The sequence below is a fragment of the Pseudophryne corroboree genome, chromosome 11, assembly GCF_028390025.1.
Source record: "Pseudophryne corroboree isolate aPseCor3 chromosome 11, aPseCor3.hap2, whole genome shotgun sequence".
Lineage (NCBI taxonomy): Eukaryota > Metazoa > Chordata > Amphibia > Anura > Myobatrachidae > Pseudophryne > Pseudophryne corroboree.
In genome coordinates this window covers 116,172,082-116,197,377 of record NC_086454.1, presented here as the reverse complement: position 1 = coordinate 116,197,377, position 25,296 = coordinate 116,172,082, and the positions used below count along the sequence as shown (strand labels likewise).

Below are 25,296 nucleotides of genomic sequence, written 5' to 3'. Positions count from 1 at the left end.
TGCTAGGTAACTGCCTAGCAACCAGCCGGACCATCGAGCATTGTGGCTAGATGATGAGTTGCCCAACAATCAGTACTCACCAAGGAGATTAGCCGCAGCGGCAGCTTTTAACAGTACAACCCCCCTCCCCCCCCCCCCCCCCCCCGCCCTCATGCGAGGCTTATCTGGAAATTTCTTGAAGAAAGATCTCTTTAGATGAGCTATCTTCCAGGTTCTCTTCAGGTCCATAGCCCTTCCAGTGAATCAAGAAATGGATTTGCCCCCATACAAACTTGAAATCCGGGATCTTTTTTGCAACATACTCTTGGTGACCTTAAACCAGAACTGCACATGGCTTCCTAGGACAGCAGACACAGAACTTCTTAGAAAAGAATGCAGGCTTTAAGAGAAAGCAATGAAAGGTATTGGAAATTCTGCAACCCGAGGTGAAAAGCAACATAATTTATTTGATTTATTAATCCAAAATGTACCTTGGTCCAAACTTCTGTGTAGGCTGTGAGAGTTTAATATTCTGGGTGGATAACCACGCTATATCACTTTGAAAGTACTAGGCTTTCAATGTTTGTCAGCAAAATAATTTAGAGATGAAGGAACTTTGTTGAGAGCATGGTGTACTTTTTTCCAGATTGCCTTGAGGTGAGAAACATCGATTAATGTTAAAGGCTCATCTTTCAGAAAGACAAATGAGTTTGATCTGGAGTAACATCTGAATTCACAAGAAGACACCTTAGTAGATATATTGTAAATATTGTAATAGGCAACTTCCACTGTGGGTAAGTATTCAGCCCAATCATTGTTACATTTAGAGATGTAACAGCGGATAACCTGCTTATATGATTGACACCTTCTGTCTGACCATTTGACTGTGGATGATATCCAGAAGATACACTGGGGTTAGTGCCCAAAGAGGAGCAGAAAGATTTCCAAACTCAGGCAATGATTTTGGTGCCTCTATCAGACACGATATACTGTATATACAGTGGTAAACCATGTAATCTAAAAACATGCTGGACAAATTATGAAGCCAGATCTTTAGCACTGGGGAGTTTGGTCATTGGAATTCAATGAGACATCTTACTAAAACGGTCAACCACAGAATAACCACAGTATTATACACTGTTAAATCCACGATGAAATCCATGGAGATATGTGATCAATTTTATTCAGACCCCTTGTAATCTATGCAAAGTCCATCTTTTTTTGCAACAAAGAAAAAACCTGCCCTACTGGTGATTTTGGAGGCTGAATTAAACCTTTGCTAAGGTTTTATTGAATGTATTCATCCATGGCTTCTTTTCAGGAATGGGCAGAGCATATAATTTACCTTTAGTTAACTTAACGACTTTCATGAGCTCTATGGCACAATCATAAGCATGATGCGAAGGTTGGGAATCTGCCTTTTTCTTGGAGAATACATAGAGAAATGCATGGCACTGGGGTGGTGACTCATATAGGCCTGACTACAGGATCCAGAGTGGCAGTGATAGACAGTGGAGCCCTCAGTTCCCCACCAAGTAATTTTGCCTGTCCTCCAGTTAATCACTGGGTTGTGATGTCTCAGCCACGGTACATCAAGATTAAGGTTGCCATAGGACAACGGACCAGGTAGAAAATCAGAACCTCTGAATGTAGGGCACCAATAGCTGCATGAACTGGTGGCTTCTGAAATGTTACTTGATCATCTAAAACGGTATTACCATCAAGGTCGCAGATGGTAACAGGCGATCAGAATCTTTCTGATGGTATGCCCAGGGACCTGGCAAAGGCTATGTCCATAAAGTTCCTGGTTGCTCCGCTGCTTAAAAAGGCTGAAACTTCAGTATGTTGTTCATAGACAGAAACTTAAACTGGAATTAACACAGAAATATCGAAAGAGACTGGATATAGGCCCAAAATAATCTCCTCCACTTCATTCAGACCTTGTCTTTTCACAATTTCAGAGGGCAGTAATGAGCATGATGGCTCTTGCCTCTGCAGTAAAGACACAAGCCAAGAGTCCAACTCCATACTTTCTCTTTGGCAGGGAGTCAGAATACAAGTTGCATTAAAATATTCAGGGACTCAGGAGCTGTATACTAAATTAGAAAATCTCTTTTCTGCTCAGAGATACCCAAGCAAAATTGGCTTCATAAGGCAGGATCGTTCCAACTACTGTTGTTGGCCCATCACCTCAGTGAGCGCAAATGAACTTCTGCTGATGCTGCCCTGCCAGGATCACCATACAAGTCTCCAAGGGCAGGGAAGAAGGATCCACGGATTGGAAAGCTGCATGATCAACTCCTAATCCAAATGTCCAAGTCTGCGGATCTCCTTGTAGGGGGGAGATGACAAGTTTCAGAACCAGATGACTGAGGTCTGAGTTTAAAGTACAACCTGCAGCTTTCACAAAAGTTGAAAAACTTTTTCCGGTCACCAGAGAAGCTATCTTTGAAGATTTAGCTAAGGTTCCTTTATGGCACACTGAGCAGACAAAGCCAACCTATGACTTTTTTTCCTGAGTGGAGACTCGCAAAGACAGTTCTTTCACCTTCTGTGTTAAATTCTGGATATTAATGCCCTAATAATCGCATGGAATTCACAGAATAAATTAAGGTTTGGTCTATTTTTATTTATTTTTTGCTGACTAGAGTTCACACCTTGGAAATACTTAAACCCCTCACATTAGCACCTACACTGCCTCCCTGAATACCTACACAGGAAAAAATATTCATATACCCTGTGGACAACGTGGGAATAGGTCAGTCTTATGGTGTCTGGCCCAACTGGGTATTGTTCATTACTTCTTATGCTAAACTCAGGCAGAAACATTAATTTCCTCAGACAAAAGGTGATTGTTTTTGTTGTTTTATTATCATTCTTTAAATTAAATTTTAAAAAATTGCACATATTTTGTGCCTGTTAATACATTTCTAGATTATTGGCCTATTCTTATCACCCCAGATCTCTTGATCCCTGAGTGATTATAATACACCTTGTTGGAAGCAGAAATGTTCTATTCCCCAGATGTCATTAGTGTAAGTTATCAATCAGGAGAGGGGTATAAAAGAATTTTAAAATTATTACATATATCATGTAACACTTTAAATACTACAGTATCATCAATAAGTGTAAAACGTGTTAAGTACCAAAATCTAGGAAAGGGCGCAAATCTATACCACCCACGTTCAATAGCAATTGTCATCTGTCAGTGATGGCTGCTTCCACACAAGCAGAGCTGACCCTCCAAAACATACAGAATACAATAGACCAGGGGAGTTCTGCCCAATCAACAGATATCAAGTGCAATTATTTGTCACAAATGATTCTTCTCTTAATAAACCACAGTAAAATCATTGAAACATCTCAAACATACAGTATATAAACACAAAAATCTGCAGTAGAAAATAATGTAATACAGGTTGAGTATCCCATATCCAAATATTCCGAAATACGGAATATTCCGAAATACGGACTTTTCTGAGTGAGAGTGAGATATTGAAACCTTTGTTTTCTGATGGCTCAATGTACACAAACTTTGTTTAATACACAAAGTTATTAAAAATATTGTATTAAATGACCTTCAGGCTGTGTGTATAAGGTGTATATGAAACCTAAATGAATTGTGTGAATGTAGACACACTTTGTTTAATGCACAAAGTTATAAAAAATATTGGCTAAAATGACCTTCAGGCTGTGTGTATAAGGTATATATGAAACATAAATGCATTCTGTGCTTAGATTTAGGTCCCATCACCATGATATCTCATTATGGTATGCAATTATTCCAAAATACGGAAAAATCCGATATCCAAAATACCTCTGGTCCCAAGCATTTTGGATAATGGAGACTCAACCTGTACTAAATTTGACTGCTTCTGAGGAAAAGGCAGAGGGGCAGAGAAACGCATTAAATCACAACACAACCCCACCCCCGCACACCACCCTGGGACAATTTTGGAACTTACCGGGCATTCAGAAAGGCGGGATTCCCTGATCCTCCTCTGCTGTCAGCGGCTGGGCCACCTGCAGGAAACTGACACCACTGAGTTGCACAGATCCAGGTCCCCGCTCCGTATGGGAGACACACTGCTTAGTTTGTCTTTCTAGCTCAGTGATGTCTGTCAGTGATGATGCCTGTAAGACATGTAGAACATAAGGGGCATTGCCAAGATGAGGACATTCCATCAGAGTTGATTATAGTACAGAACAAAAATAAAGAGCCTACTAAGAGTCCTACTGCAACATTAAAGGAACTATAAGGATTTCTGACAGGAATTCCCAGCATGTGACAGCAATATCCATTATCTTCTACATATGTGAGTAGGGTGGGAAATGGGAATAATTTTGAACTAAAAGTAGAATCCACGCCTGCCTACATTTTGCAAAACATACATTCCATCACGTCATATGGGGAAATATGTTATAGCCCGATAAGACCAAGGTAGAACTTTTTAGCATTCATTTTCAAAGATATATTTGTCTTAAAGACAGCACAGCTCCTTAGCCAAAGATCACCATACTTACTATGCAGCTCGGTGGTAGCTTCATCATTCTTTGAGGCAGCTCCTCTACAGATGAGGCAGGGTTCTAGTCTTGGTGGAGGACATAATGACTAACTCTGAATAGTAAGATATATTGAAATGTGACCTCCTGAAATCTGACACAAAACTAAAGATGATAATGATCCAACACACACATCTCCAATCACACCCCCAAGTCAACCAAGGACATGCTTCAAAAAAGGAAGCTCAAAGCCTCGGAATAGCCCATTCACACAAAAGATGGATCCGTTGTGTTGTCGCCAATCATAGGTCAATCATTTTACCAGTGTTGGCTTAATAACATGACGGTAGAGCATCATGTTAGAAATTGTCAAGCCGTCCCTGTTAAAATGTTTAACTTCACATTATTAACATGATGGCATAGAGTCTACTGCCGACCAGGGTCTCCGTTCTGATTTTTACTTATGATTGGTGACATGGTAACTACATCCGTAGCAAAAAAATCTAATTTATTGAAAACCTGTGGAATAACCTAAAGAGGGATGTGCACATGAGATCCCTTCACAAAGTGATGGGTCTGTAACTTGTTTACAAGCAAGCTTGGGATAGAGCTGCAAAGTCCAAGCATGCAAAGTTGATTAAGACCTAATCAAAAAAACTCATTGCTAGAATTAAGTGCTTTCACATAGTATTAGTTTAGGGATGTGCACACTTATGCAACCAGGGCATTGTAGTATTTTATCCAGGGACATCTTAACAGCAATGTAGGCCCCTGGGCAAAGCAGTGCACTAGGGCAACCTACCTATCCTCCAGCGGTAGGGGGTGGGAGGTGCTATCAGCTGCAGCTTTGATGTCCCGCGGGAGGTAGGGGTGTTCTATCTTCTGTTCAGCGTGTAGGACCTGGTGCAGTAATTTCTGCAAATTACTCCTTTACTACAGATGGGAGATGGAGATGAGATGGGAGGGAGAACAGTAAACTGTAGAAGGGGGCATTGGGCTGAATGAAGGGGCCCTGGTACAAGACTTCCAGGGTGGTAAGGCGTGTTTAATACGCAGGGGAGGGGTGTATAGTGGAAAGGGCTTAATATTCATGATATTCCTGTGAGAGGGCAGCATGCTTGACTGCAGATATCTCCAGTTCCTGGAAATAGATTTCTTAGCTTTCAATGGAATAAAACACTAGAGCGTCTCAGCTTTCAGGAGGTAGACTTGGGGATCAGAGTTCAGGAGGTAGAGCAATCCACTGCCGAAATAAAAACAAATGCATACCAGGTGTGTGTAGCTGTAGCAGGGAAAAGCTACTGGAAGGCTGATATCGCTGGTTCTGGGAATAATAGGGACAAGATGCCAGTGTCCCCCAAAAGGGAAAAGTCCAAGGTTTTGGAGTATACTCTCAGAAAAACTCTAAGTCAGACAGAACCCAAGATATTTGGCTGGGAAGTGCAATTAACAGGCTCAAATGGGGACCACTGCTTTGAAGTCAGATATCTCCGGGTTTCCCAGGGACGATTTTCAAAAGTCAGGTAGCCCTGGAAAAAGAGGTATTGGCCTAGGGCCCTTATACTCCTGGGGCCCTTGGGCAACTGCCCATTGAGACCATACAAAAATACGGCCGTGATTTTATCTTCTCCTCTTTGTTCCTAAAAATGTTCTTATTTGTTTGTTTTTGTTTTTCTTCATTTTGATTATTGCAAGTTCTCTTTAAAGGAGGGAAATGTCTGACATGAGTTAACTGAGCGTTTTCCCTTGCACTGGCAGTAGGAGATATTGACTAACTTTACCAGCGATTTTGGCTAAGGGCGATTTTGGCTAATTCATTTAAGCAAGGGGATGCTTTTTCTTTTCCAGCGACCTAGCCAAAATTGACTTACCTGAACAGTCTATTTTTAGCAGCTATAGCGACCTGGCAGGGACGCACTAGCTGTGTGCACACAGAGCAATATGCACTAACTTTCTGAGCGATTTTGACTATATAGTCAAAATCGCTCTGCTATATCGCTCCGTGTGTATAGACCTTTTGAGTCTGTAGACTTTTTATATTCACTTTTTGTCGAATACTATTAGTGTATCATATTATACTATATTATTATTATTTAAGTTACATTTCTGAAGTAAATGTCTATTTTCCTCAACAGATCCTCATTGTCCTGAAACCATGGAGTTCACTCCTAGTCCAAGGCCTTGCAACGTTAGCTGCAGCTCCTTAGCAGAACCGGACATTCTGTGTGATTTTGACGCGCCTCTCAGAGAGGGCTGCAGCTGCCCTGAAGGGACTTATCTGACAATAAATGAGAAGTGTGTGACCCCAGAAGACTGTCCTTGTAGCTACAAGGGACGTACTGTCCCAGCTCATCAAACGTTTATTGTGGATGAGATCCTGTGGTAAGGTTTGCAGCAGCTGAAGTCATTCAAATAGTTGCATCTCTTTTATACACGGTCGAGTCACATTATTTTGACCACTTCCTACATTTGACGTCGGCAGCGAGTAGTCCATGAAGTACGTCAGGTACCGTGCGCTGGCTTGGTGGGTATATAAGGTGTGCGATAGACCGTCTGCACACATATCACTCATTGCTGTCATGGTTAAGGGAGCGATTTATTTTGAGTTGCAAAAAAGAATGATTTTTGGCTTTCGGCCCAAGGGTGGCAGTATTTCTGAAACAGAGAGGTTTGTGAACTGTTCGGATGCTGCTGTTGGGAAGGTGTATCGTGACTGGACAAATGGCACTACTGTGAATAACTGAAGTGGAAACTGCGGAGCATCAGATGTGAGAGGTGAACGTCAGCTACAAAGTTGCGTGAGGGCCGACCGACACGCTATAGTGAAGCAGCTCACCATCAAAATGAACCACAGGGCTCCCACACGTGTGTCCTTTAAAACGACAGTTCAGGCCATCTAGCTGCTGTCCGTGTTGCACATGACGATTACTCTGGTTATTAGCTGGTGGTCAAAATAATGTGACTTGACCGTGTATATCTGCAAGTATTCATTGGAATTGTCTTGTGATAATAAATCTGCACCTAGTTTTACATGTTTGGAGATACCGTACACCTAAAAACGTGCATTTGAAAAGAGTATAACATTGCTTCAAATCTGATATCATTTATGATCAATCCCTTTATTTATTTGACAATTTTTTTTTACTACCGTTCTGCTCGATCTAGCTCCATTTATGGTATTTCTTAAATTTTGACATGAGAGTAAGGAGTATATTTACTAAAGTTTCTAAAATTGAAAAGTGGTGATGTTGTCCATAGCAATCAATCATATTCTATCGCTTTCTAGGATGCAATAGAGAAATGATAGACAGAATATGATTGGTTGCTATGGGCAACATCACCACTTTTCATTTTTAGAAGCTTTAGTAAATTTACCTGAGAGTTCATCAAGATTCAGGATTATAAATATTGCTTCTTGTACTTTTGTGCATTTAAAGCTTTTTTATTACACTGGTCAAAGAGAACCTAGAAGTGCTTACATAACACAATTGCTGCTGGCAAATTTAAAATTAATTAGCTGTACACTAATCTTGAAAGGGTGATTTCTCCACTCATGAAACGGATGCTGTACCCCAAAATTAGATGTGCTACACCACTAATGTAAAAAAATACATTTGCTCTATAGTTTTGCCATTAGGTAATTACCTCTAGTGTCTGCAAAGTGTTGTTTCCTGTTCAATGGAATAGAAAACCTGATGCAATTCATTTGAAACTCATTTACCTAAAGTGTTTAAGGTCTTAAATTATTATTAAGTGTACAGTAATGTGCCTCCTCTTATGTTGAGAATGGGCAGTTACTGTAGCATGCTGTTGAGTAATGTCACCTGTCAGAACCGCCTCTATTTTTCTGGTGGTTGATAAATCTGGAGGTTTGTATTGTTTATGTCCCAAATAATTGGGATGGCAAAGTGCATTGTGAACTTTTGTAAAATGGCAGAAATCTGCTGGTTTTCCAGTGGTTTGGATTTTGATAAATCTGATGGTTTAAAAAAGCACCAGAAAAAACAGGCATTCTCAAACGTTAGCCAGAATGTATATAGTTAAAGAGGGAATAAAGTGGAAGTTTAATTGCTCATCGTAGCTATTATTGGTAGCTTATAAAATTTTTGAGAATATGTAGAGAACCTGTATTTGTCTGGGCATGCACACACTTTCGTCACAAGGGGGTTGCGGGCCGCACCTGGTTATCACCCTTCCAAGGGGCAACACCAAAATACCAACTCCAAAAGACAGATTAAGGGGGGGATTCAGGGCATACTGTATCCTGGGCCCCCCTTTTGTCAGTGGGCCCACCAGTCAGAGCACACTAACATCACTAGCATTCCCTCTTAAGCAGCAGCAGAACCAGCAGCCAGAATGTGAGCAGGGCAGTATGCAATGCAGGCAGAGACACAGGAGTATCATGTTTCATGAGCTACTGACAGAGCTTTCCTACCAGAAGAGAGATAGGAGGGTGGAGAGAGCTGTAAGTGACACAGGGATCCCAGCTTCTCCTCCTCCCTGCTTGGGTGTCTGAGTCCTGTGTAAACTGTTATGCAACTAAACCATTTGGGTCTAGAGATACAGACACACACAGAGAGTCCTCCCGAGTCCTGTTCCAGTGTGTAAGTAGTACAGAGGCTGCTGCTATTCTTGTATGTGACAAGATAAATTATTTTATTTTTCTATGTGTATTTTAAGGTTAAGTTGTCTATGTTACACTATAAGAATATTATATAAAATTATTGTCTTTCAATTAGCTGAAGCTCTAAACAATACCCAGGCATTACTAAATTATTAGTTTAAAACTAATATACACCACTGGTTTAAATTTAATATACACAATCCATACCTCCCACTATGACCCATTCCAGGAGGGACAACATGCTCTCTACCTGGACTTCCTTCTTAATTTATGACTGTAATCACTTGTGTTGAAATACCTTTCTTATCAATTAAATAGTTCAACACAGGTGACGCCAATCATATATTAAGTGAGAAGTCCAGGTAGAGAGCATTTTGTCCCTCTTGGAATAGGACTTGTTGGGATGTATGCACAATCTATACACCCCCCACCTTCCACTGGGGCCCCCTGTCTTAAATGCCTTGGGCACCACCAAGGCTTAATCCGGCTCTGCCGATTTGTCCACAGTGACAGGAGCCGGGTGCTGCAGTATGATATTATCCTGCAGCACCTGGCTCCTGTCACTTTGAAGGATCTGGCAGTGCTGGAAGAGTCTCCAGGAGCAGCCCGCACACCCTGAAGTGAGGTAATCAGCAGCTTTGCCCTCATGTCAATCACCCCGTAGTGACAGCAATGGGACTCCAGTGAGGCACTGTCCCTGCCACTTTTTGAGTATGCACATCAGAGGTGCTTGCAGGGGGTCTCTTGGCAGTACCAGGTGTCACCGACTCAGGTGCCGACACTACATGCACACACTCATTGATCAAGGTGGTGGAAGTTCTGGGCAAGTGACTCCCACCCCCGGTCCCCGATGAGCTTGTGTGAGCTAATCATAAATATACAAATTTAGACATTTAAGATATCTGCTTCTTCCCTGTGTGTATGTATGTACATATATATATATATATATATATATATATATATATATATATATAGTATACACATATAGATAGATAGCCAGATGATAGATAATATGAATATATATATATACAGTGCTATTTTTGTAGAAAAATAGGTTCAGGAACTCCCAGGGGTGGGCCGTGGTGGGCGGAGCTGTGAGGCAATGTGGGAGGAGCTACAATGAGCAGGGCATCTTTGTATAAATAAAGTGCACCAAAAAAGCGGCATGGCCCTGCTGCAACGGGCACAGCCTTGCAGGAAAAGACTACCTTATACCCCAGTTTTGCAAAATGCACACACAGACATTGGCCACCACAGAAAAAAATAAAATCCTGATTCATGCACCTTACATTATTTGTCATTTTTCATCCTTATAGTAATGCCCCTTACAGAATATGCCACACAAAGTAATTCCCATTAAACATTATGCCACAAACTGTAATGCCCATTACAGATTATGCCACACTGTAACTGTAATGCCCATTATACATTATGCCACACCATAATGGCCATTACACAATGACACACCATAATGCCCATTACACAATTTTCCACACACTGTATTGCCCATTACACAATATTCCACACACAGTTATGCCCCACACACAATAATGCCCCTTACAAATTATGCCCCACACTAATGCTTCTAATTACTTTTAAATTACCTGCTTATTGTCAGGGATCTCATGCTCGTGGTGAAGGGTTCAATGCTCATTGCCAGGGGTTTCTTTCTCTGGGTTCCATGCTTGTTGCCAGGGGTTTCCCTGATCATTGCCAAGGGGTTTCCCTGCTTGTTGCCAAGGGGTTTCTTTCTCATTGCCAAGGGATTTCCCTGCTCGCTGCCAGGGAATTCCTGCTCATTGCCAACGGTTTTCCTACTCGTTAACAAGTGGGTTCCATGCTCGCTGCCAGGGGACTCATGCTCATTGCCAAGGGGTTTCCCTGTTTACTGTCAGGGGTCTCATGCTCATTGCTAAGGGTTTCATGCCCACTGCCAGGGGTCTCCTGCTCATTGCCAAGGAGTTTCCTGCTTGTTCCCAAGGGGGTTATCCTGCTCGCTGCTAGGGGTCTCATGCTCATTGCCAAGGGGTTTCCTTCTCTTCAGAGAGCACTGGGGGCTGTGGGGGGCTGCATAAAAATAGCCTCCATAGTGGCTTGAGAGCACCGCTGGCTGTGGGGGAGCCTGCTGTCTTAAAAAGCCCACCCAAAATGGCTGCCACGGAGTAGGAGACAGACGATGGAGATCCTACTTGATCTCTAGCATCTGTCTCATGCTTCATGGTGGCCATTTTGGGTGGGTTTTTTAACACAGCTGTCTCCTCCACAGACCCTGGTGCTCCCAAGCTGCTACAGGGACTGCAGGGGCTATTTCTATGCAACTCACACACCTGTCAGCACCCGACTGCACCCACCCACCTACATAAAAAAAAACTTTTTGGTGCAGCGGCCAGGATGTTCCAGGGCACCATTCCTGGTTACATAATTTTTCGCCAGACCTTCAGGAATGGCGTTCCGGAGCGTTCCGACTGAAAAATAACTATATATATATATATAATATATATATATATATGTATATATATATATATATATATAGGTGTAGTATGGTATGCCGGCTGTCGGGGTCCCGGCGCACAGTATACCAGTGCCAGAATCCTGACCGCCGGCATACCGACAGCTGGGCGAGTGCAAATGAGCCCCTTGCAGGCACGGTGGCACGCTATGCATGCCACGCTATCTATTCTCCCTCCAGGGGGGTCGTAGTCCCCCAATAGGGAGAACACTGGAAAGAAAAGGATTGTCTCTTTGTTGGCGCACTTTAAGTAGAAGGTAAGTATAATTATAATGTAACTTTTAATGTTATATAATAAAAATTGCCTAATAATGTGAAAAAATACAAGACAAAAATTATACACAATACACAATAAATAAAATTACTGATATCAATAAAAATGGATTCATTTGTGTGTCACTCTTTATTTAATTTATATATTCTTATATGTGTGTAAACGCTTCATGGAGCCAATCTCAAATAAGAGGTTGACTACTGGATATTTGCCCCTACTCTATAAGATTCCCTATAGATTGATTGAAATTATATAATCATACTATAGGAGAGTATATTGTAATGTCAGACAACTGATATGAGGGTATATATTAGAACCATTATTCTATACCCATAGTTGTTAATATTTATCTATACTGAACCAACCATACCAGTATATCATAAAAAGTACAGTGGTCAGGTGCTTAATAATTAAGGGCTTATCAAATTTATATACCACCTCTATATGTAATAATTATGCTGTTAGCTTCTCAATACTGGTTGAGTCAAAAGTGTCTGACACTGTTAAACTGTATCACCGGGCATCAGAACAGTGCAAATTAATCTTTATAGGACACAAAGTGTCAGAGTTAAATCCCCTGAATCGATAAAGCTGCTCATGGTTATTGATAATACTGGGCTTAATGTATAACAGTGCGGCTAAGCCAATAACGCCACATTAGTATTTGGACTTGTCACTGGTAACTGACTGAAAATGTTTTATATTGTTTACAGTGTTAGTGTTCAATTCCCAAACATTGTATCTCATTCTTATAACTAAAGTATCAATAAGCTTGTTGCTGATAATTACTTGAGATACATTATAACACACTGATTTCTATAATATAATTATTTTAGTTCCCAGCCACTGTCTCATTTAGTATAGCCAGAGATCAAAATCTGTAAAGCTGCTCAAGGTTGTCAATACCACTATATTTAATGTATATAAATGCGATTAAGCCGATAATGCCACGCTTTTATCGGACTTGATACTAATAGACGATTGGAACGGGCTTATTACTTATAATTAAGATATATTGTGACACTCTGGTTTTAACAATGTAGTTATTTGATTCCCAGTCACTGTCTCATATAATAGGACAATTACAACTCATTTATACCTTTTCAATTGAGCATGTTGTATCGTTCTGCCTGTTAGTTTATCACGCTGAGTATCTCAGGTAGTTGTTAGAATGTAACTAATCCGGTGTAATGATTATACATTGTAGCTGTTCAGTTACTGTCTCATTTGAAAGGGGAAGGGAAAGGGGATATTGTTGCACAGGAGACTAAATTTGAGCAGATTCTACTATTAGTTGCAAGTATTGATTGTTTATCAGAAAGAACCCCTAATGTCAATTTATATAGTATACAAATACATGGATAGGGGGTGCTACCACAGATCATACAATAACTGTAAGAGGAAAAGGAGAAAAAGAAAAGGATCTGTTTCCGGTGCACACAAATGTAAAAAATAACTTTTATTATAACCTTAAAATGTAGAAAAGAATATACTATTTCATCCGAGTCTTCTCAGATGAACTAATGCGAAATATTAAAAAAAAACATGAATACAGTATTATGTGAATTGACAAGACTATGTGTGATAGAAAGAAAGATAGAAAGAATAAATGTAAAAAACTTCCGGCTGAGCGTCTTTTTATGTGTCTATTACCAATCCAACCTGTCTCATATAATTGATTTATAATATATTCTAACTCGACAGTACTATAATAATATCTTTAATATGATACAAATATTTGCTTCTGGGTTTACTCACAATATTTTCAAATGTAACTCAAATGTTACTCTTTTAGTTTTCCCAGACTAATGGATCAATGTGTTACAATGTTGTTCTATTCGCTCATCTAAGAGATTCTGGCTCTCTGCCCAGATTGTTAATATAATAGATACTCAAGAATAGCTAACAGTCTCCTTCAAGAGAGTTGCAGGGAAATGGTAATCCATACGATATATTCCCGTATTAATAGCAGTGCATTAATGTGAATATATCTGCTCAAATTTATCAAGGAATGAACGTGGAGTTACTGATATATACTCATATGTGTTGATAATTTAATACATTTTATCTCGATGTCCCCATGTGAACATCTCTCACATAAAGTGTCAGGTGTCCTCTTTGAATAATAGAAACCCCGAAACAAAACAGGATTAAATCACCCCACAATATAATGGGTGGACTCTCATACCAGGAAAATAGGAGTTTTTTCAAAAATGTTAGGAGCATCTAATCCTTGTCTGCTATGTTTATCTCTCTCTTAGATGAGCGAATAGAACAACATTGTAACACATTGATCCATTAGTCTGGGAAAACTAAAAGAGTAACATTTGAGTTACATTTGAAAATATTGTGAGTAAACCCAAACCCAGAAGCAAATATTTGTATCATATTAAAGATATTATTATAGTACTGTCGAGTTAGAATATATTATAAATCAACTATATGAGACAGGTTGGATTGGTAATAGACACATAAAAAGAAGCTCAGCCGGAAGTTTTTTACATTTATTCTTTCTATCTTTCTTTCTATCACACATAGTCTTGTCAATTCACATAATACTGTATTCATGTTTTTTAATATTTCGCATTAGATCATCTGAGAAGACTCGGATGAAATAGTATATTCTTTTCTACATTTTAAGGTTATAATAAAAGTTATTTTTTACATTTGTGTGCACCGGAAACAGATCCTTTCCTTTTTCTCCTTTTCCTCTTACAGTTACTGTCTCATACTGTATATTGTAACAGTTACAGCCAAATCTCATGCCTTTTCTATTGAATAGATATATGCCGTTCAGTTTGTCACTTTATTACGTTAAATGTCTCAAGCAGCTGTCAGAGTATAACCGGAAAAGATTTATTAAGATTTGTATTAAACATTGTCTTGTTTATTAAGGAGGAGAAATGTCTAATGAGCCCTGCATAGTATATTAATTCCAATCAGCAAAAGTATATTCGTATTTGGGTATTAACAGCGCAGCTGTAGCTTTTACTTAATATAGTCAGGGAGTCCAACCACGGATCGGGGATTTGTCATATATCGTCTATATTCGATATGCACTTGTCCTGTCCACAACCCTATCTCTCATTCATGCTCCATATAGTGCTCTCAAAGATTCAGATATCTTATATCAAATACAGCGTTATACATACATTATTTTATAATTCTTATTAACATCAGTGCACAGTGAATAAGCGGGCGTGCTGCCTCCGCTCTGAAATGCCCACATGCACGTTTCACATCAGCTTTCTCACAGGGCAAAAAATAAATTAAAAAATACTAACCCCTGGCAGAAAAATTGTGCTAGTGTCTACTAAAGTGACACATTGTTTAACTATCTAACATCCTTCCAGCTGGATACAAATGTCTTAATTACTAACACTGCAGCAAGTTCTTTATATGAGAGACGTGGGCCCTCATTCTGAGTTGTTCACTCGCTAGCTACTTTTAGCAGCCGTGAAAACGCAAAGTCGCTGCCCATGGGGGAGTGTATTTTTTACTTTGCAAGTGTGCGAACGCCTGTGCAGCCGAGCTCTGCAAACACATTTTGTGCAGAACAATTCCAGCCCTGTAGTTACTTATCCTGTGCGTTGAATCCAGTGACGGAGGTCCTGGAATTGACATCAGACACCCGCCCTGCAAACGCCTTTACACGCCTGCGTTTTCCCCAAACACTCCCAGAAAACGGTCAGTTGACACTTATAACCGCCCTCTTCCTGTCAATCTCCTTGCGATCAACTGTGCAAATGGATTCTTCACTAGAACCATTGCACAGCAGCGATGCTCTTTGTGCCTGTGCACCATGCGTGCGCATTGTGGTGCATACGCATGCGCAGTTTTGCCATTTTTTTTACCTTATCGCTGAGCTGTGAAAATCAGCAGCGAATGATCAACTCGAAATGACCCCTTTTGTAGCAACAGCCGGTTAAAGAAGTTTAAATGTTTGGCATCTACTCATAGGTGGGCACAAAGTATCCCTTTCGAATTTGCTACAAGATCATTGAAAGAAATTACTGTGTCTATATTGCTGTGGATGTAATAATTGCTTATGCATTTACTGTGTTTTTGGTGAACTGATAATTGTTGCATATATTAAAATCAGCTATAAAGGTTTATAAAATAGATACCATTTTAAAGATAACAATAAAATATTTTTAATTATAGTCAGTCAGCGCTATCTGTTTTTTTGTAGTGGAATTTGCATAAAGTATGCAAGTATGCTGCATGCTAAATAAAGGGATTTATTGTTGTATTGTTTTTTTTTTACAGTAAATGTATACGTGGTATCCTGGAATGTCCTAAGAAAGTTGAAGACACTCCTGGTAAGTAACTGCAAAATAAAATGGAATCAATGTTTTACACATACTTGCCTACCTGACCCTCTCCATGAGGGAGAAAATGCTCGGTTCATGGACTTTCCTGGTAATGTATGATTGCCATCACCTGTGGTGAAACACCTTTCTTATCAATTAACTAGCTCACCACAGGTGATGGCAATCATACATTACCAGGAAAGTCCAGGAACAGAGCATCGAGAGGGTCAGGTAGGCAAGTATGCATCAACCTAATCTTTCAAATGTTAAAATTCCTTAAAAATTCTATTTAATGCCAGTACTATCTACACCTAATAATGATTGGTTGACATAAACAGAGTATCTAGTATCATATATTCATTTGTATTAGTGCACACAAGTACTGGCCATTCAATATAGAGTTTACACATTTCTATTGCTGTAATCAAAGGTGTGTGGTTCCGCACAAGGGGCCTAATTCAGATCTGATTGCAACAGCAAATTTGTTAGCTAATGGACAAAACATGTGCACTGCAGGGGGGGCAGATATAACATGTGCAGATAGAGTTAGATTTGGGTGGGTTATTTTGTTTCTGTGCAGGGTAAATACTGGCTGCTTTATTTTTACACTGTAATTTAGATTTCAGTTTGAACACACCACACCCAAATCTAGCGCTCTCTCCACATTATATCTGCCCCCCCCCTCCCTCCCGCAGTACACATGGTTTTGCCCATTAGCTAACAAATTTGCTGCTGCAATCAGATCTGAATTAGGCCCAAGGTAATGAGGACAGAGGCTCTTAGCAGAGTGTGTGTCCTTGAACTGGCAATGTATCCAATATTCTGTAATTTACAGTCTATTATATAGTCAGTGGTGCTCCCAGAGTCAGTGGTGAGTACTGAATTATACAAAGGAGAGAAAAGAGACTCTTTGTTGGGGCACGCTTGAAATTATATAGTGGATAAAACTGAACTTTTATAATGATCGTTATAAAATGATATGTTGTAGAAGCAAAAAAAAATATATATTTCCACAAGTGTAAAACATGAAAGTGTCAAAACATAAATTTGAAAGAAACAGAAACAATACTTGCGTTGAACAGGTAAAGGTGAAAAATATTTAGAATATTTTTAACCTGAAAAAGTCACAATTTTGACTTGAGTGAGCCGAGGTGAAAATATATTCTAATTATCATAGATGCTAAAACTAGTCATCATGAGGTGCTTTCAAAAAATAGTCCCCTGATTTCCTGGCTGTTAATTCCCATAATGGAAATAATTACCAACTTGTTGGAAATGAAGACCTTTTTACCGCTTGTTTATGGAAGCCAACTGGTCCTATTCAAAGCACAGGTCTGTTAGCAGATGTCCAATTGCAAGAGTAGTTCCTTTATATGCCTGCCACAGCTTTTTCAGGGTGATATAGACTGGTCTATATCACCTTGAAAAAGCTGTGGCAGGCAGTGAAACGCGTTGGTGGAGGAGCTGGGCATTGCATCCATACATTCATTCATCTTATTCATCATAAGGAAAGCCTAGAAGTCCGATAAAGAACTACTCTTGTGATTGGACATCTGCAAACAGACCTGGGCTTTGAATAGGACCAGTTGGATTCCATAAACGAGCGGTAAAAAGGTCTTCATTTCCAACAAGTTGGTAATTATTTCCATCTCGCACAATCATTGTTCCTGGACTCTGGCATACTAAATAGATGAACTTGATGCACTAATCCCAGTCTATATTCAATCAATTTCAACTGCATTTTATGCATGAAACATTCTATTTAAATGCAGTGCTGTGCCGAGCCCTTGATAATTAATGTCAGATTTGTTCTTACAATGTTGGAACATTTTGATTTGTGTTTTATGTATGAATAAATTTGTATAAAAATCTTTTAAACATATATATTCAGCTCTCTAGCGCTATTTTTATTATATTTGTATTCTTTGTTAGGGACTAACTTTCCCAATTAATTAGCTGCTTTAAGTAAGACAGCCCAGAATCAGCGCCTGCTCAATTACTTAGTTATTTATCCTTTGCTGATGTCACTACTAGTTGGATATTTAAATGTGCCCACCCAGTTGAGATGTCAGTCATCAGTGGTCCCTGCAGCAAGTGCCGACCGCCTGTACACACAGCCAGATGCATACAGCCAGATACTATCGGTTGTGCTGCACGGCCAACACAATGTGTCTGTGAAAAATAACGTTCACAGACATACTGGGGATACACACCTGCCGATGGGCTCACAATTTATGGCCCATTTGACAAAACTGCTGATATATCGCTCAGTGTGTACCCAGCTAAAGAGGTAAGTTTCTAATTAGCTTAATTAGTTCAAAAATTACCTTCTGGCAGTGGTATTCTCCTCCTCTGTTGCCCCAACATCCTGCTGAAGTCGTTGCTGGTAGCAGGGTTTCCCACACTCCTCCATGTATACATGCATGTGGGCACAGGGACTGCCCCTCACACCTCCCGCACACACTGCACACCATTACCTGTCACCCAGCATACCTTCCTCCCCACACATACTTCTCTCTTACACTACCCCTAACCCTACACCTCCTCCCAGCACACACTGCACTCTATAACCTGTTACCCTGCACCCCTTCCCACCCACATGTACTGCTTTCCTACACTACCCTCAACCTCCACCACCTCTCCACATACACTGCTCTCCTACACTGCCCCTCACCCAAAACCCCTCCCACTACACACTGCTCTCCTACACTGCCCCTAACCCTGCACCACATCCTACTACACACTGCTCTCTTACACTGTACCCTCACTTTACACCCCCTCCCCACCCACACTCTTCTCCTACACTACTGTATCTCTCACTCTGCACCCACTCTCTGCACACACTGCTCTCCTACACTACCCCTCACCCAGCACCCACTCTCTGCACACACTGCTCTCCTACACTACCCCTCACCCTGCACCCACTCTCTGCACACACTGCCTTCCTACACTACTGTACCTCTCACCCTGCACCCACTCTCTGCTTCCACTGCTCTCCTACACTACCCCTCACCCTGACCTACTCCCTCCATACACTGCTCTCCGAAACTACCGCTCACCCTGCAACCACTCCCTCCACACATTGCTCTCCTACACTACCACTCACCCTGCATCCCCTTCCCGCAGACACTGCTCTTCTACACTACCACTCACCCCTCACATCCTCCCCGCACACACTTCTATCTTACACTACCCCTCACCCTGCACCCCCTCCCCACACACACCGCGCCCCTGCACTACACCTCACCCTGCATCCCCTTCCTGCACACAGAGGTGTATCTACCCATTGACCAGGATGGCACTCACCATAGAATCAGACCCATAGAACAGAGGGTTGATACATATATACAGGGGGGCTGACAGCTCTGCAGTTATTTGCGGCAGCAAAGCAGGTGCGCTTGCTGTTGGGGGGCACCTATGTTTAAATTTGGTAGGTGTCGGTGTGTGTGTGTGTGTGGGGGGGGGGGGCAGGTACGAACGCCTCCCCACCACAAACAGCAGAGAGTATGACTGCTGCCTTTCTCCCTAGACCAGCACACAGCAGTGTGTGCTGCACTGGAGGAGAAAGGCTGCTGAAGCATGTGTGAGAAGCTAATACCAAATGGTAACAATGTTTAAATTTAATAACCTCATTATTTGCATTTGTTCCCTTCCTCCCTATAACGAAGCTTTATGCAGAGGTTTACAATGCACAAACTATAAGTAATACTACTGTGCAGTAAACAGTTTTCATATAAACAGCAACATGATAGTTTATCAAGTGATTGATTTGTTTCCGTCTACTGCTACAAAAGTAACAAATCAAACTCAGCTACTGTATATACAGAGGAATAGAAGAATAGACTCAAAACAGTTTATGACGGTCAGCATATTATTGCTGATAGCAGGGCTGTTTCTAGCCAATTTGGCTCCCAGTGCGAGATTTAAAAATGCGCCCCCCCATGACATAAAAAAATGTGCCGCCCCCCCCCACACACACACACCTAGATTTAAAAAAAAAATTGTGCGCGCACCCGGCAAGGGGGCGTGGCCTCATCTAAATGGGTGTGGCCTCATATAAATGGGCATGGCCTCGTCTGAAAAGACTACCTCACAATCCAGTTTTTGACCCTGCTCCAACAGATCACGACCACCACAGGAAAAAAAAAATACTACCATATTAAGCCCCACACAGTAATGCCCCCTGCACCATATTATGCCACACACCGCAATGCCCTTGATACATTAAATCCCCACACTACGGCAGGCAAAAGTCCCCATTTCACACATTACGGCAGGTGTCCCCTTTTTACACATTGAGAGAGAGAGAGAATACTTACAGAGGCGATTACCGCTCTTCGGCCCGCCTCACCAGTCGCTCCTCGCGCCGGCCTTTCCCTCTTCCTAACTTGGATCCCCCTCTGTACTCTGCTTGGGGGGGGAGTTTCGCGGAGTGACGGGGTTGCGTCGTGACATAACGACACATCCGCGTCATTCCGTGAAACTCCGCCCCCCGAGCGGGTTACTCGGGGAGAAATAGGAGGGGGAAGCAGGGAGCCACAGTTAGTGCCGCGGCGGGCGCCCAGTGCGGTTGCACTGCTCGCCTACCCCAAGAAACGGCCCTGGCTGATAGGAACACTTGAATCCTACGTGTTAGATGATAATGCACACATATAGTATCAGAGGCAAATACAGTCTTTGTCATTCATAAATATTACTTGGATGTGGATTGTGGATGGAGCATAGTAAATATTTAACTTTATCACTTTTCTCACATTCTTTAATTTGTAATTTTAATGTAGCATTACAAAATTCATACTAATTAACTATCAACTCAGCACCCACCACTGGCCTTGGGTACCTGGAGGGAGAGAGGGACCCTTTAATTGGGGGAACCCCACTCCCCCAGGAAACCCTAGCCAGAGATGATTAGTTAGGGGGTTACTGTTACGGCCATGGGCAAGAGCATAACTACTATAGGTGCAGTTGCTATGGGGCCTAGAGCTGAGAGGGGCCCACCTTCCCTGTCAAAGTTACATGTGTTATATACATTTTTTGCCATTGGGTGGTACGTAGGGGTCCTTTCAAACTTTTTCCTTGGGGCCTGCAATATATCTAGGTCTGCCCCTGGACTTGCTCATTGTAGTGTGGTATAAAAATAAACTGGAGGGCATTTTAATGTTATATAATATGAACCGGGGCACTGTAATGGGGCACAATATGACATAATGTGAATTAGGGGTACTGTGCGGTATAATGTGTACTGGCAACTCTGAAATGTGACATAGGGTGAACTTAAGCACTACTGTGATTTATAAAAGAAACTAGGGGCACTACTATGGGGCATAACATTAAATAAGGCTCTACTATGGTTCAGAAAATGAACTGGGGCACTATTATAGGGAATAAAATTAACAACTGCTGCAGAGAAGTGTCTCTTTAGAAGCATTGGGACGGGGGCCCCTTCAAAATGTTGCTATGGGGCCCACAAAGTTCTGGCTACGCCCCTGGCCATGGGGACCAATATAAGCATGTCCCCTGGCTGGGGCAGTACCTTCCTGGCTAGTGGAGATCGTGCTGGTTTAAAAAATATTGGGGACCCCTATATCTTTTCCCCCCATATTTTTTAAACCAGGTCTGGCCCCAGAATCCCCAGTGCTGGTTCTTAAAATATAGGGAAACCCTACACAATCTTTGGATCCAGGACTGACTCAAAGATTCCGGGGGTGGTTATGCTTTGGGGGTGACCCCATGTCATTTTTTTACTTTTACTTTTTTTTTTAAAAACTATTTATTATGTTTTACAGACGGAATTATGCACGGATCTCATTGATCTGTGCATGCTTCTGTGAAACTCGCCTATAAAAACCTGGTCTATTTATAGGCAAGTTTTTGTTAAGGTTTTGGGTGCAAGCTTAAAACTCACACTCTATTACATGACTGAGTTGTATATTTTCTATAGGTAAACATCTAGATGCGAGTTTGGTTTGTGCAAATTGCAGGATTGTGGGAAACGTGCGAGCTTGCAAGTTCTCGCACCCTATTACATTGACCAAGTTGCGAGTTTGGCTGCAATCTAGCAGATTTTACAAACTTGGACAGTATTACAGCTGGCCCTTGGACTCCTATTGGAAGTAACAATTGCAAAAGATGATAAAATAGGATGCCTAGTGCAGGGCTTTAGAGAGCAAAGATGGGGGAGGCATGGCCAAATCCTGGGGACACCCCCCCCCCCCAAAAAAAAAAAAAAAAGGAATGAATGAAATCAACATTACAGTGTGCACCAAGGAGGGTATTATTCTTTCCCCTGCACCGTCAATCCAGGCCCTATTCCATCTGTGTGTCCCTTGGATTTAAAAAAAGGAAATTAAGTTTGTTACAGTGTTGATTAGGTTTCTTTACACCTGGGTGTACAGTATGAACATTATAGTTTTCACAATGTCAATTATAAAATAATAAAAGGTGGTGCATGTTAATCATTGTATCTTGAAAAAGCATTTTACTAGCTCTTGAAATGTCTGCTGGTCACATGCTACCATACTAGCTGTGATGACTACACTCATTTACATTGTATGGTTCATGTTTTCCTACGTTATTATTTATGTCATACAAATTTGCAATTAAAGCTTCTCTGTTCACCAAGTATACACATTTTTTTCAGTCTAAAAAAAAATCTACATTATTGTAATATATAGGGAATATCTAGATAGTGATAATTTGATTGGGCAGTTGTGATGTTTACATTTGTACTGTAGGTTTTATTCTTCTGTGATTAAACATTGTTCAACTATTGTTCTAACATTTTCTGTTATTCTTTTAGTTATGACGAGCAATTTACATAGATTTTGACAAAATATGTTTCTGTCTCTTACAGCCTGCAACCCACCTATGTATTATTATGACTGCAGTTCTCCTGGTCCTGATTCTTTTAGCTCTGAATGTCAGAAGAGCTGCAAAACACAGGATATGGGATGTGTGAGTAAAAAACAAACAAACAAACAAACAAACAAACAAACAAACACTAAGTTACCATAAGTGAAGAAGAGCTCTGTGCAAAGTGTGTCAATGAAGCTGTGTAGTGTTGGCACACGCTCACTCTGGACTTGTGCACTACGGTCAGTGCCAGATTAAGGTCCACATGGGCCTGGAGCTGAAATGTACTAAGGGCCTAATGTGTGCTACCACAGGAAGTGTGTCCAATACAGCGGGGGTGTGACTAGTAATGTTGGGGGCGTGGTAAGTGCTACGGGGTGTGGCTAGCACCATGGAGGGCTGAGCTAGTGCCTACCTCCATCTACCTCAGCCTCTCTCCCCTCTTCATTATTAGCGTAATGTGATAGTCTACAAATTAACAAATTGAAACACCCCTTGTTCACATGACTCTAGTATGATGAAATAAAAATGGCACAAGTGATGACATAAAATTCAAACCCCTCTATTATCCACTTAACTGACAATTGTTTCCTTCAGAACTGTTCATATAGTTGTTGTTTTTTATTTCTTTTAATTAAATATAGTTTAAAAAGTATTTTTTTTTAACTATTTAGATATTATTTTATGCACATCTGCAGAATGGATTTCATCAAAAACTGGTGGCAACAGTGGGGCGGCGTGCAGAGACGTAACTACGTGTGTGCCAGGTGTGCCTGGCACACAGTGCAGTTGCCCTGAGGGCACAATGGCCAGCGGCTTGTAATGAGTCAAACTGACTCATTACAAGCCGCCTGTGCTGTGCTGTGTGTGCCGTGCTGGAGGAGAAGAGGAGAGCAGCAGCGACGGAGGCAGGGGAGGAGGAGGAGGCAGGGGGACTGGAGCTGCCCGTGTCTCCGGCAGCATCCAGTCATTTCTAGGTCACCAGCTCTATAGCAACCAGGATGCTGAGCCAATGCGGCAGGCGGGGAGAACTTCCACTCTGCGTCCTTAGTGAGTTGCCTGGTTACGCAGATGCCAGGCACTCACAGGACAGTGAAATGTGCAGAGGGGAAGCTGTATGAAATTGTAATTAACTGATTTGCTGATTGGCTTATGCTCCCTTTTTCTTCCTGGTCTGCCTCTCACTCTTTGCTGGTCATAGTTCCCGGCTGCAGCGGAGCCCTTGTCTGTTGGTTCTAGTACTAGCCTGTGTCCAGCCCCATATCGGCTGCATAATCTGTCACGTTGATTGTTTGCAGTCTCTGCTAATACTACCTCTCATCAATTTATTATAGTGTCACGTGCCTTTCTGTGTTCTCTTTCTCCTTTATTCTTATATCCAGGAATTTCACCTGCTGGTTCACAGCTTCCCCTGTTGTGTGGTCTAATTTCCTAATTGCATTCTAGACCTTGTTACTCCTGTCTTGTCCTTGTCTTTTACACACTTGTCTTTATATCTTTGGATCTCCTGGATTGTCCCCAACATTGTAGTGTCATTTTATTTCTCTAGCCTTTTGTCTTTGATCTACTCCTCTCTTCCTTGGGTCTTTTGTTCTGTTGGCATTGACTCGGGTCACTCGGACTTAAGCTCGTACTACCACCAGTGGTGTAAGTCCTGGTGGCATCCCAGTAATGGTAGGCACATCACGTCTTATGGGAAAAGCCACAACCTCTTTGGAAAGAAGATTCTTCATTTGTTACACTGCATCCATGGGGCTAGCCGTGTGCTCCTTGGCAACAGGTGCATGTGGCTTTTGAGGGGTCCATACATGGAGACCATGTTTCTGGTGGTTGGTAATGGTCAGAAGTATTCATGGCGCGTTCATGACTGCAGGCCACAACATCAAAGTGTTTGCTAAAACTGATAAAACAATATCAAGAGTATGATTTTTTTTTTCCTTTCTCTCGAATGTCCAAAAAGTGTTTTTTCTCTTTTTCCAAGAGGTCTTCTCTCATCCAATAGTTTACCTGTAAAATAGAATAAGAAAAAACAACCTGTCATGGTGTATATCAGTGGGTCACAACAAATATAATAAATAATTAATACGGTTTGCTTCGTACCCCTCCTTGGCCTCAATTAGGCCAATAATCTCACAGGTGTGTCAGCAGATGTCTTCAAAAACTTCCTTGGGATACAGGTTTTTTCTGAACATTGAACCTCAAAGAAATACAGAATAGCACCATATAGCATGAAACCTTAATT

At 41.3% G+C, this 25,296-nt stretch overlaps 1 protein-coding gene across 1 annotated transcript in view; it reads left to right on the top strand.

Moving 5' to 3' along the window:
• Positions 1-25,296, top strand: part of LOC134968667 (mucin-5B-like) — a 163,765-nt gene that overhangs the window by 96,561 nt on the left and 41,908 nt on the right. Inside the window, exons 15-17 of the mRNA XM_063944188.1 lie at positions 6,618-6,864; positions 16,159-16,211; positions 23,056-23,156. Coding sequence (XP_063800258.1) covers positions 6,618-6,864; positions 16,159-16,211; positions 23,056-23,156 — 401 coding nt within the window. The remainder of the gene's footprint in view (positions 1-6,617; positions 6,865-16,158; positions 16,212-23,055; positions 23,157-25,296) is intronic.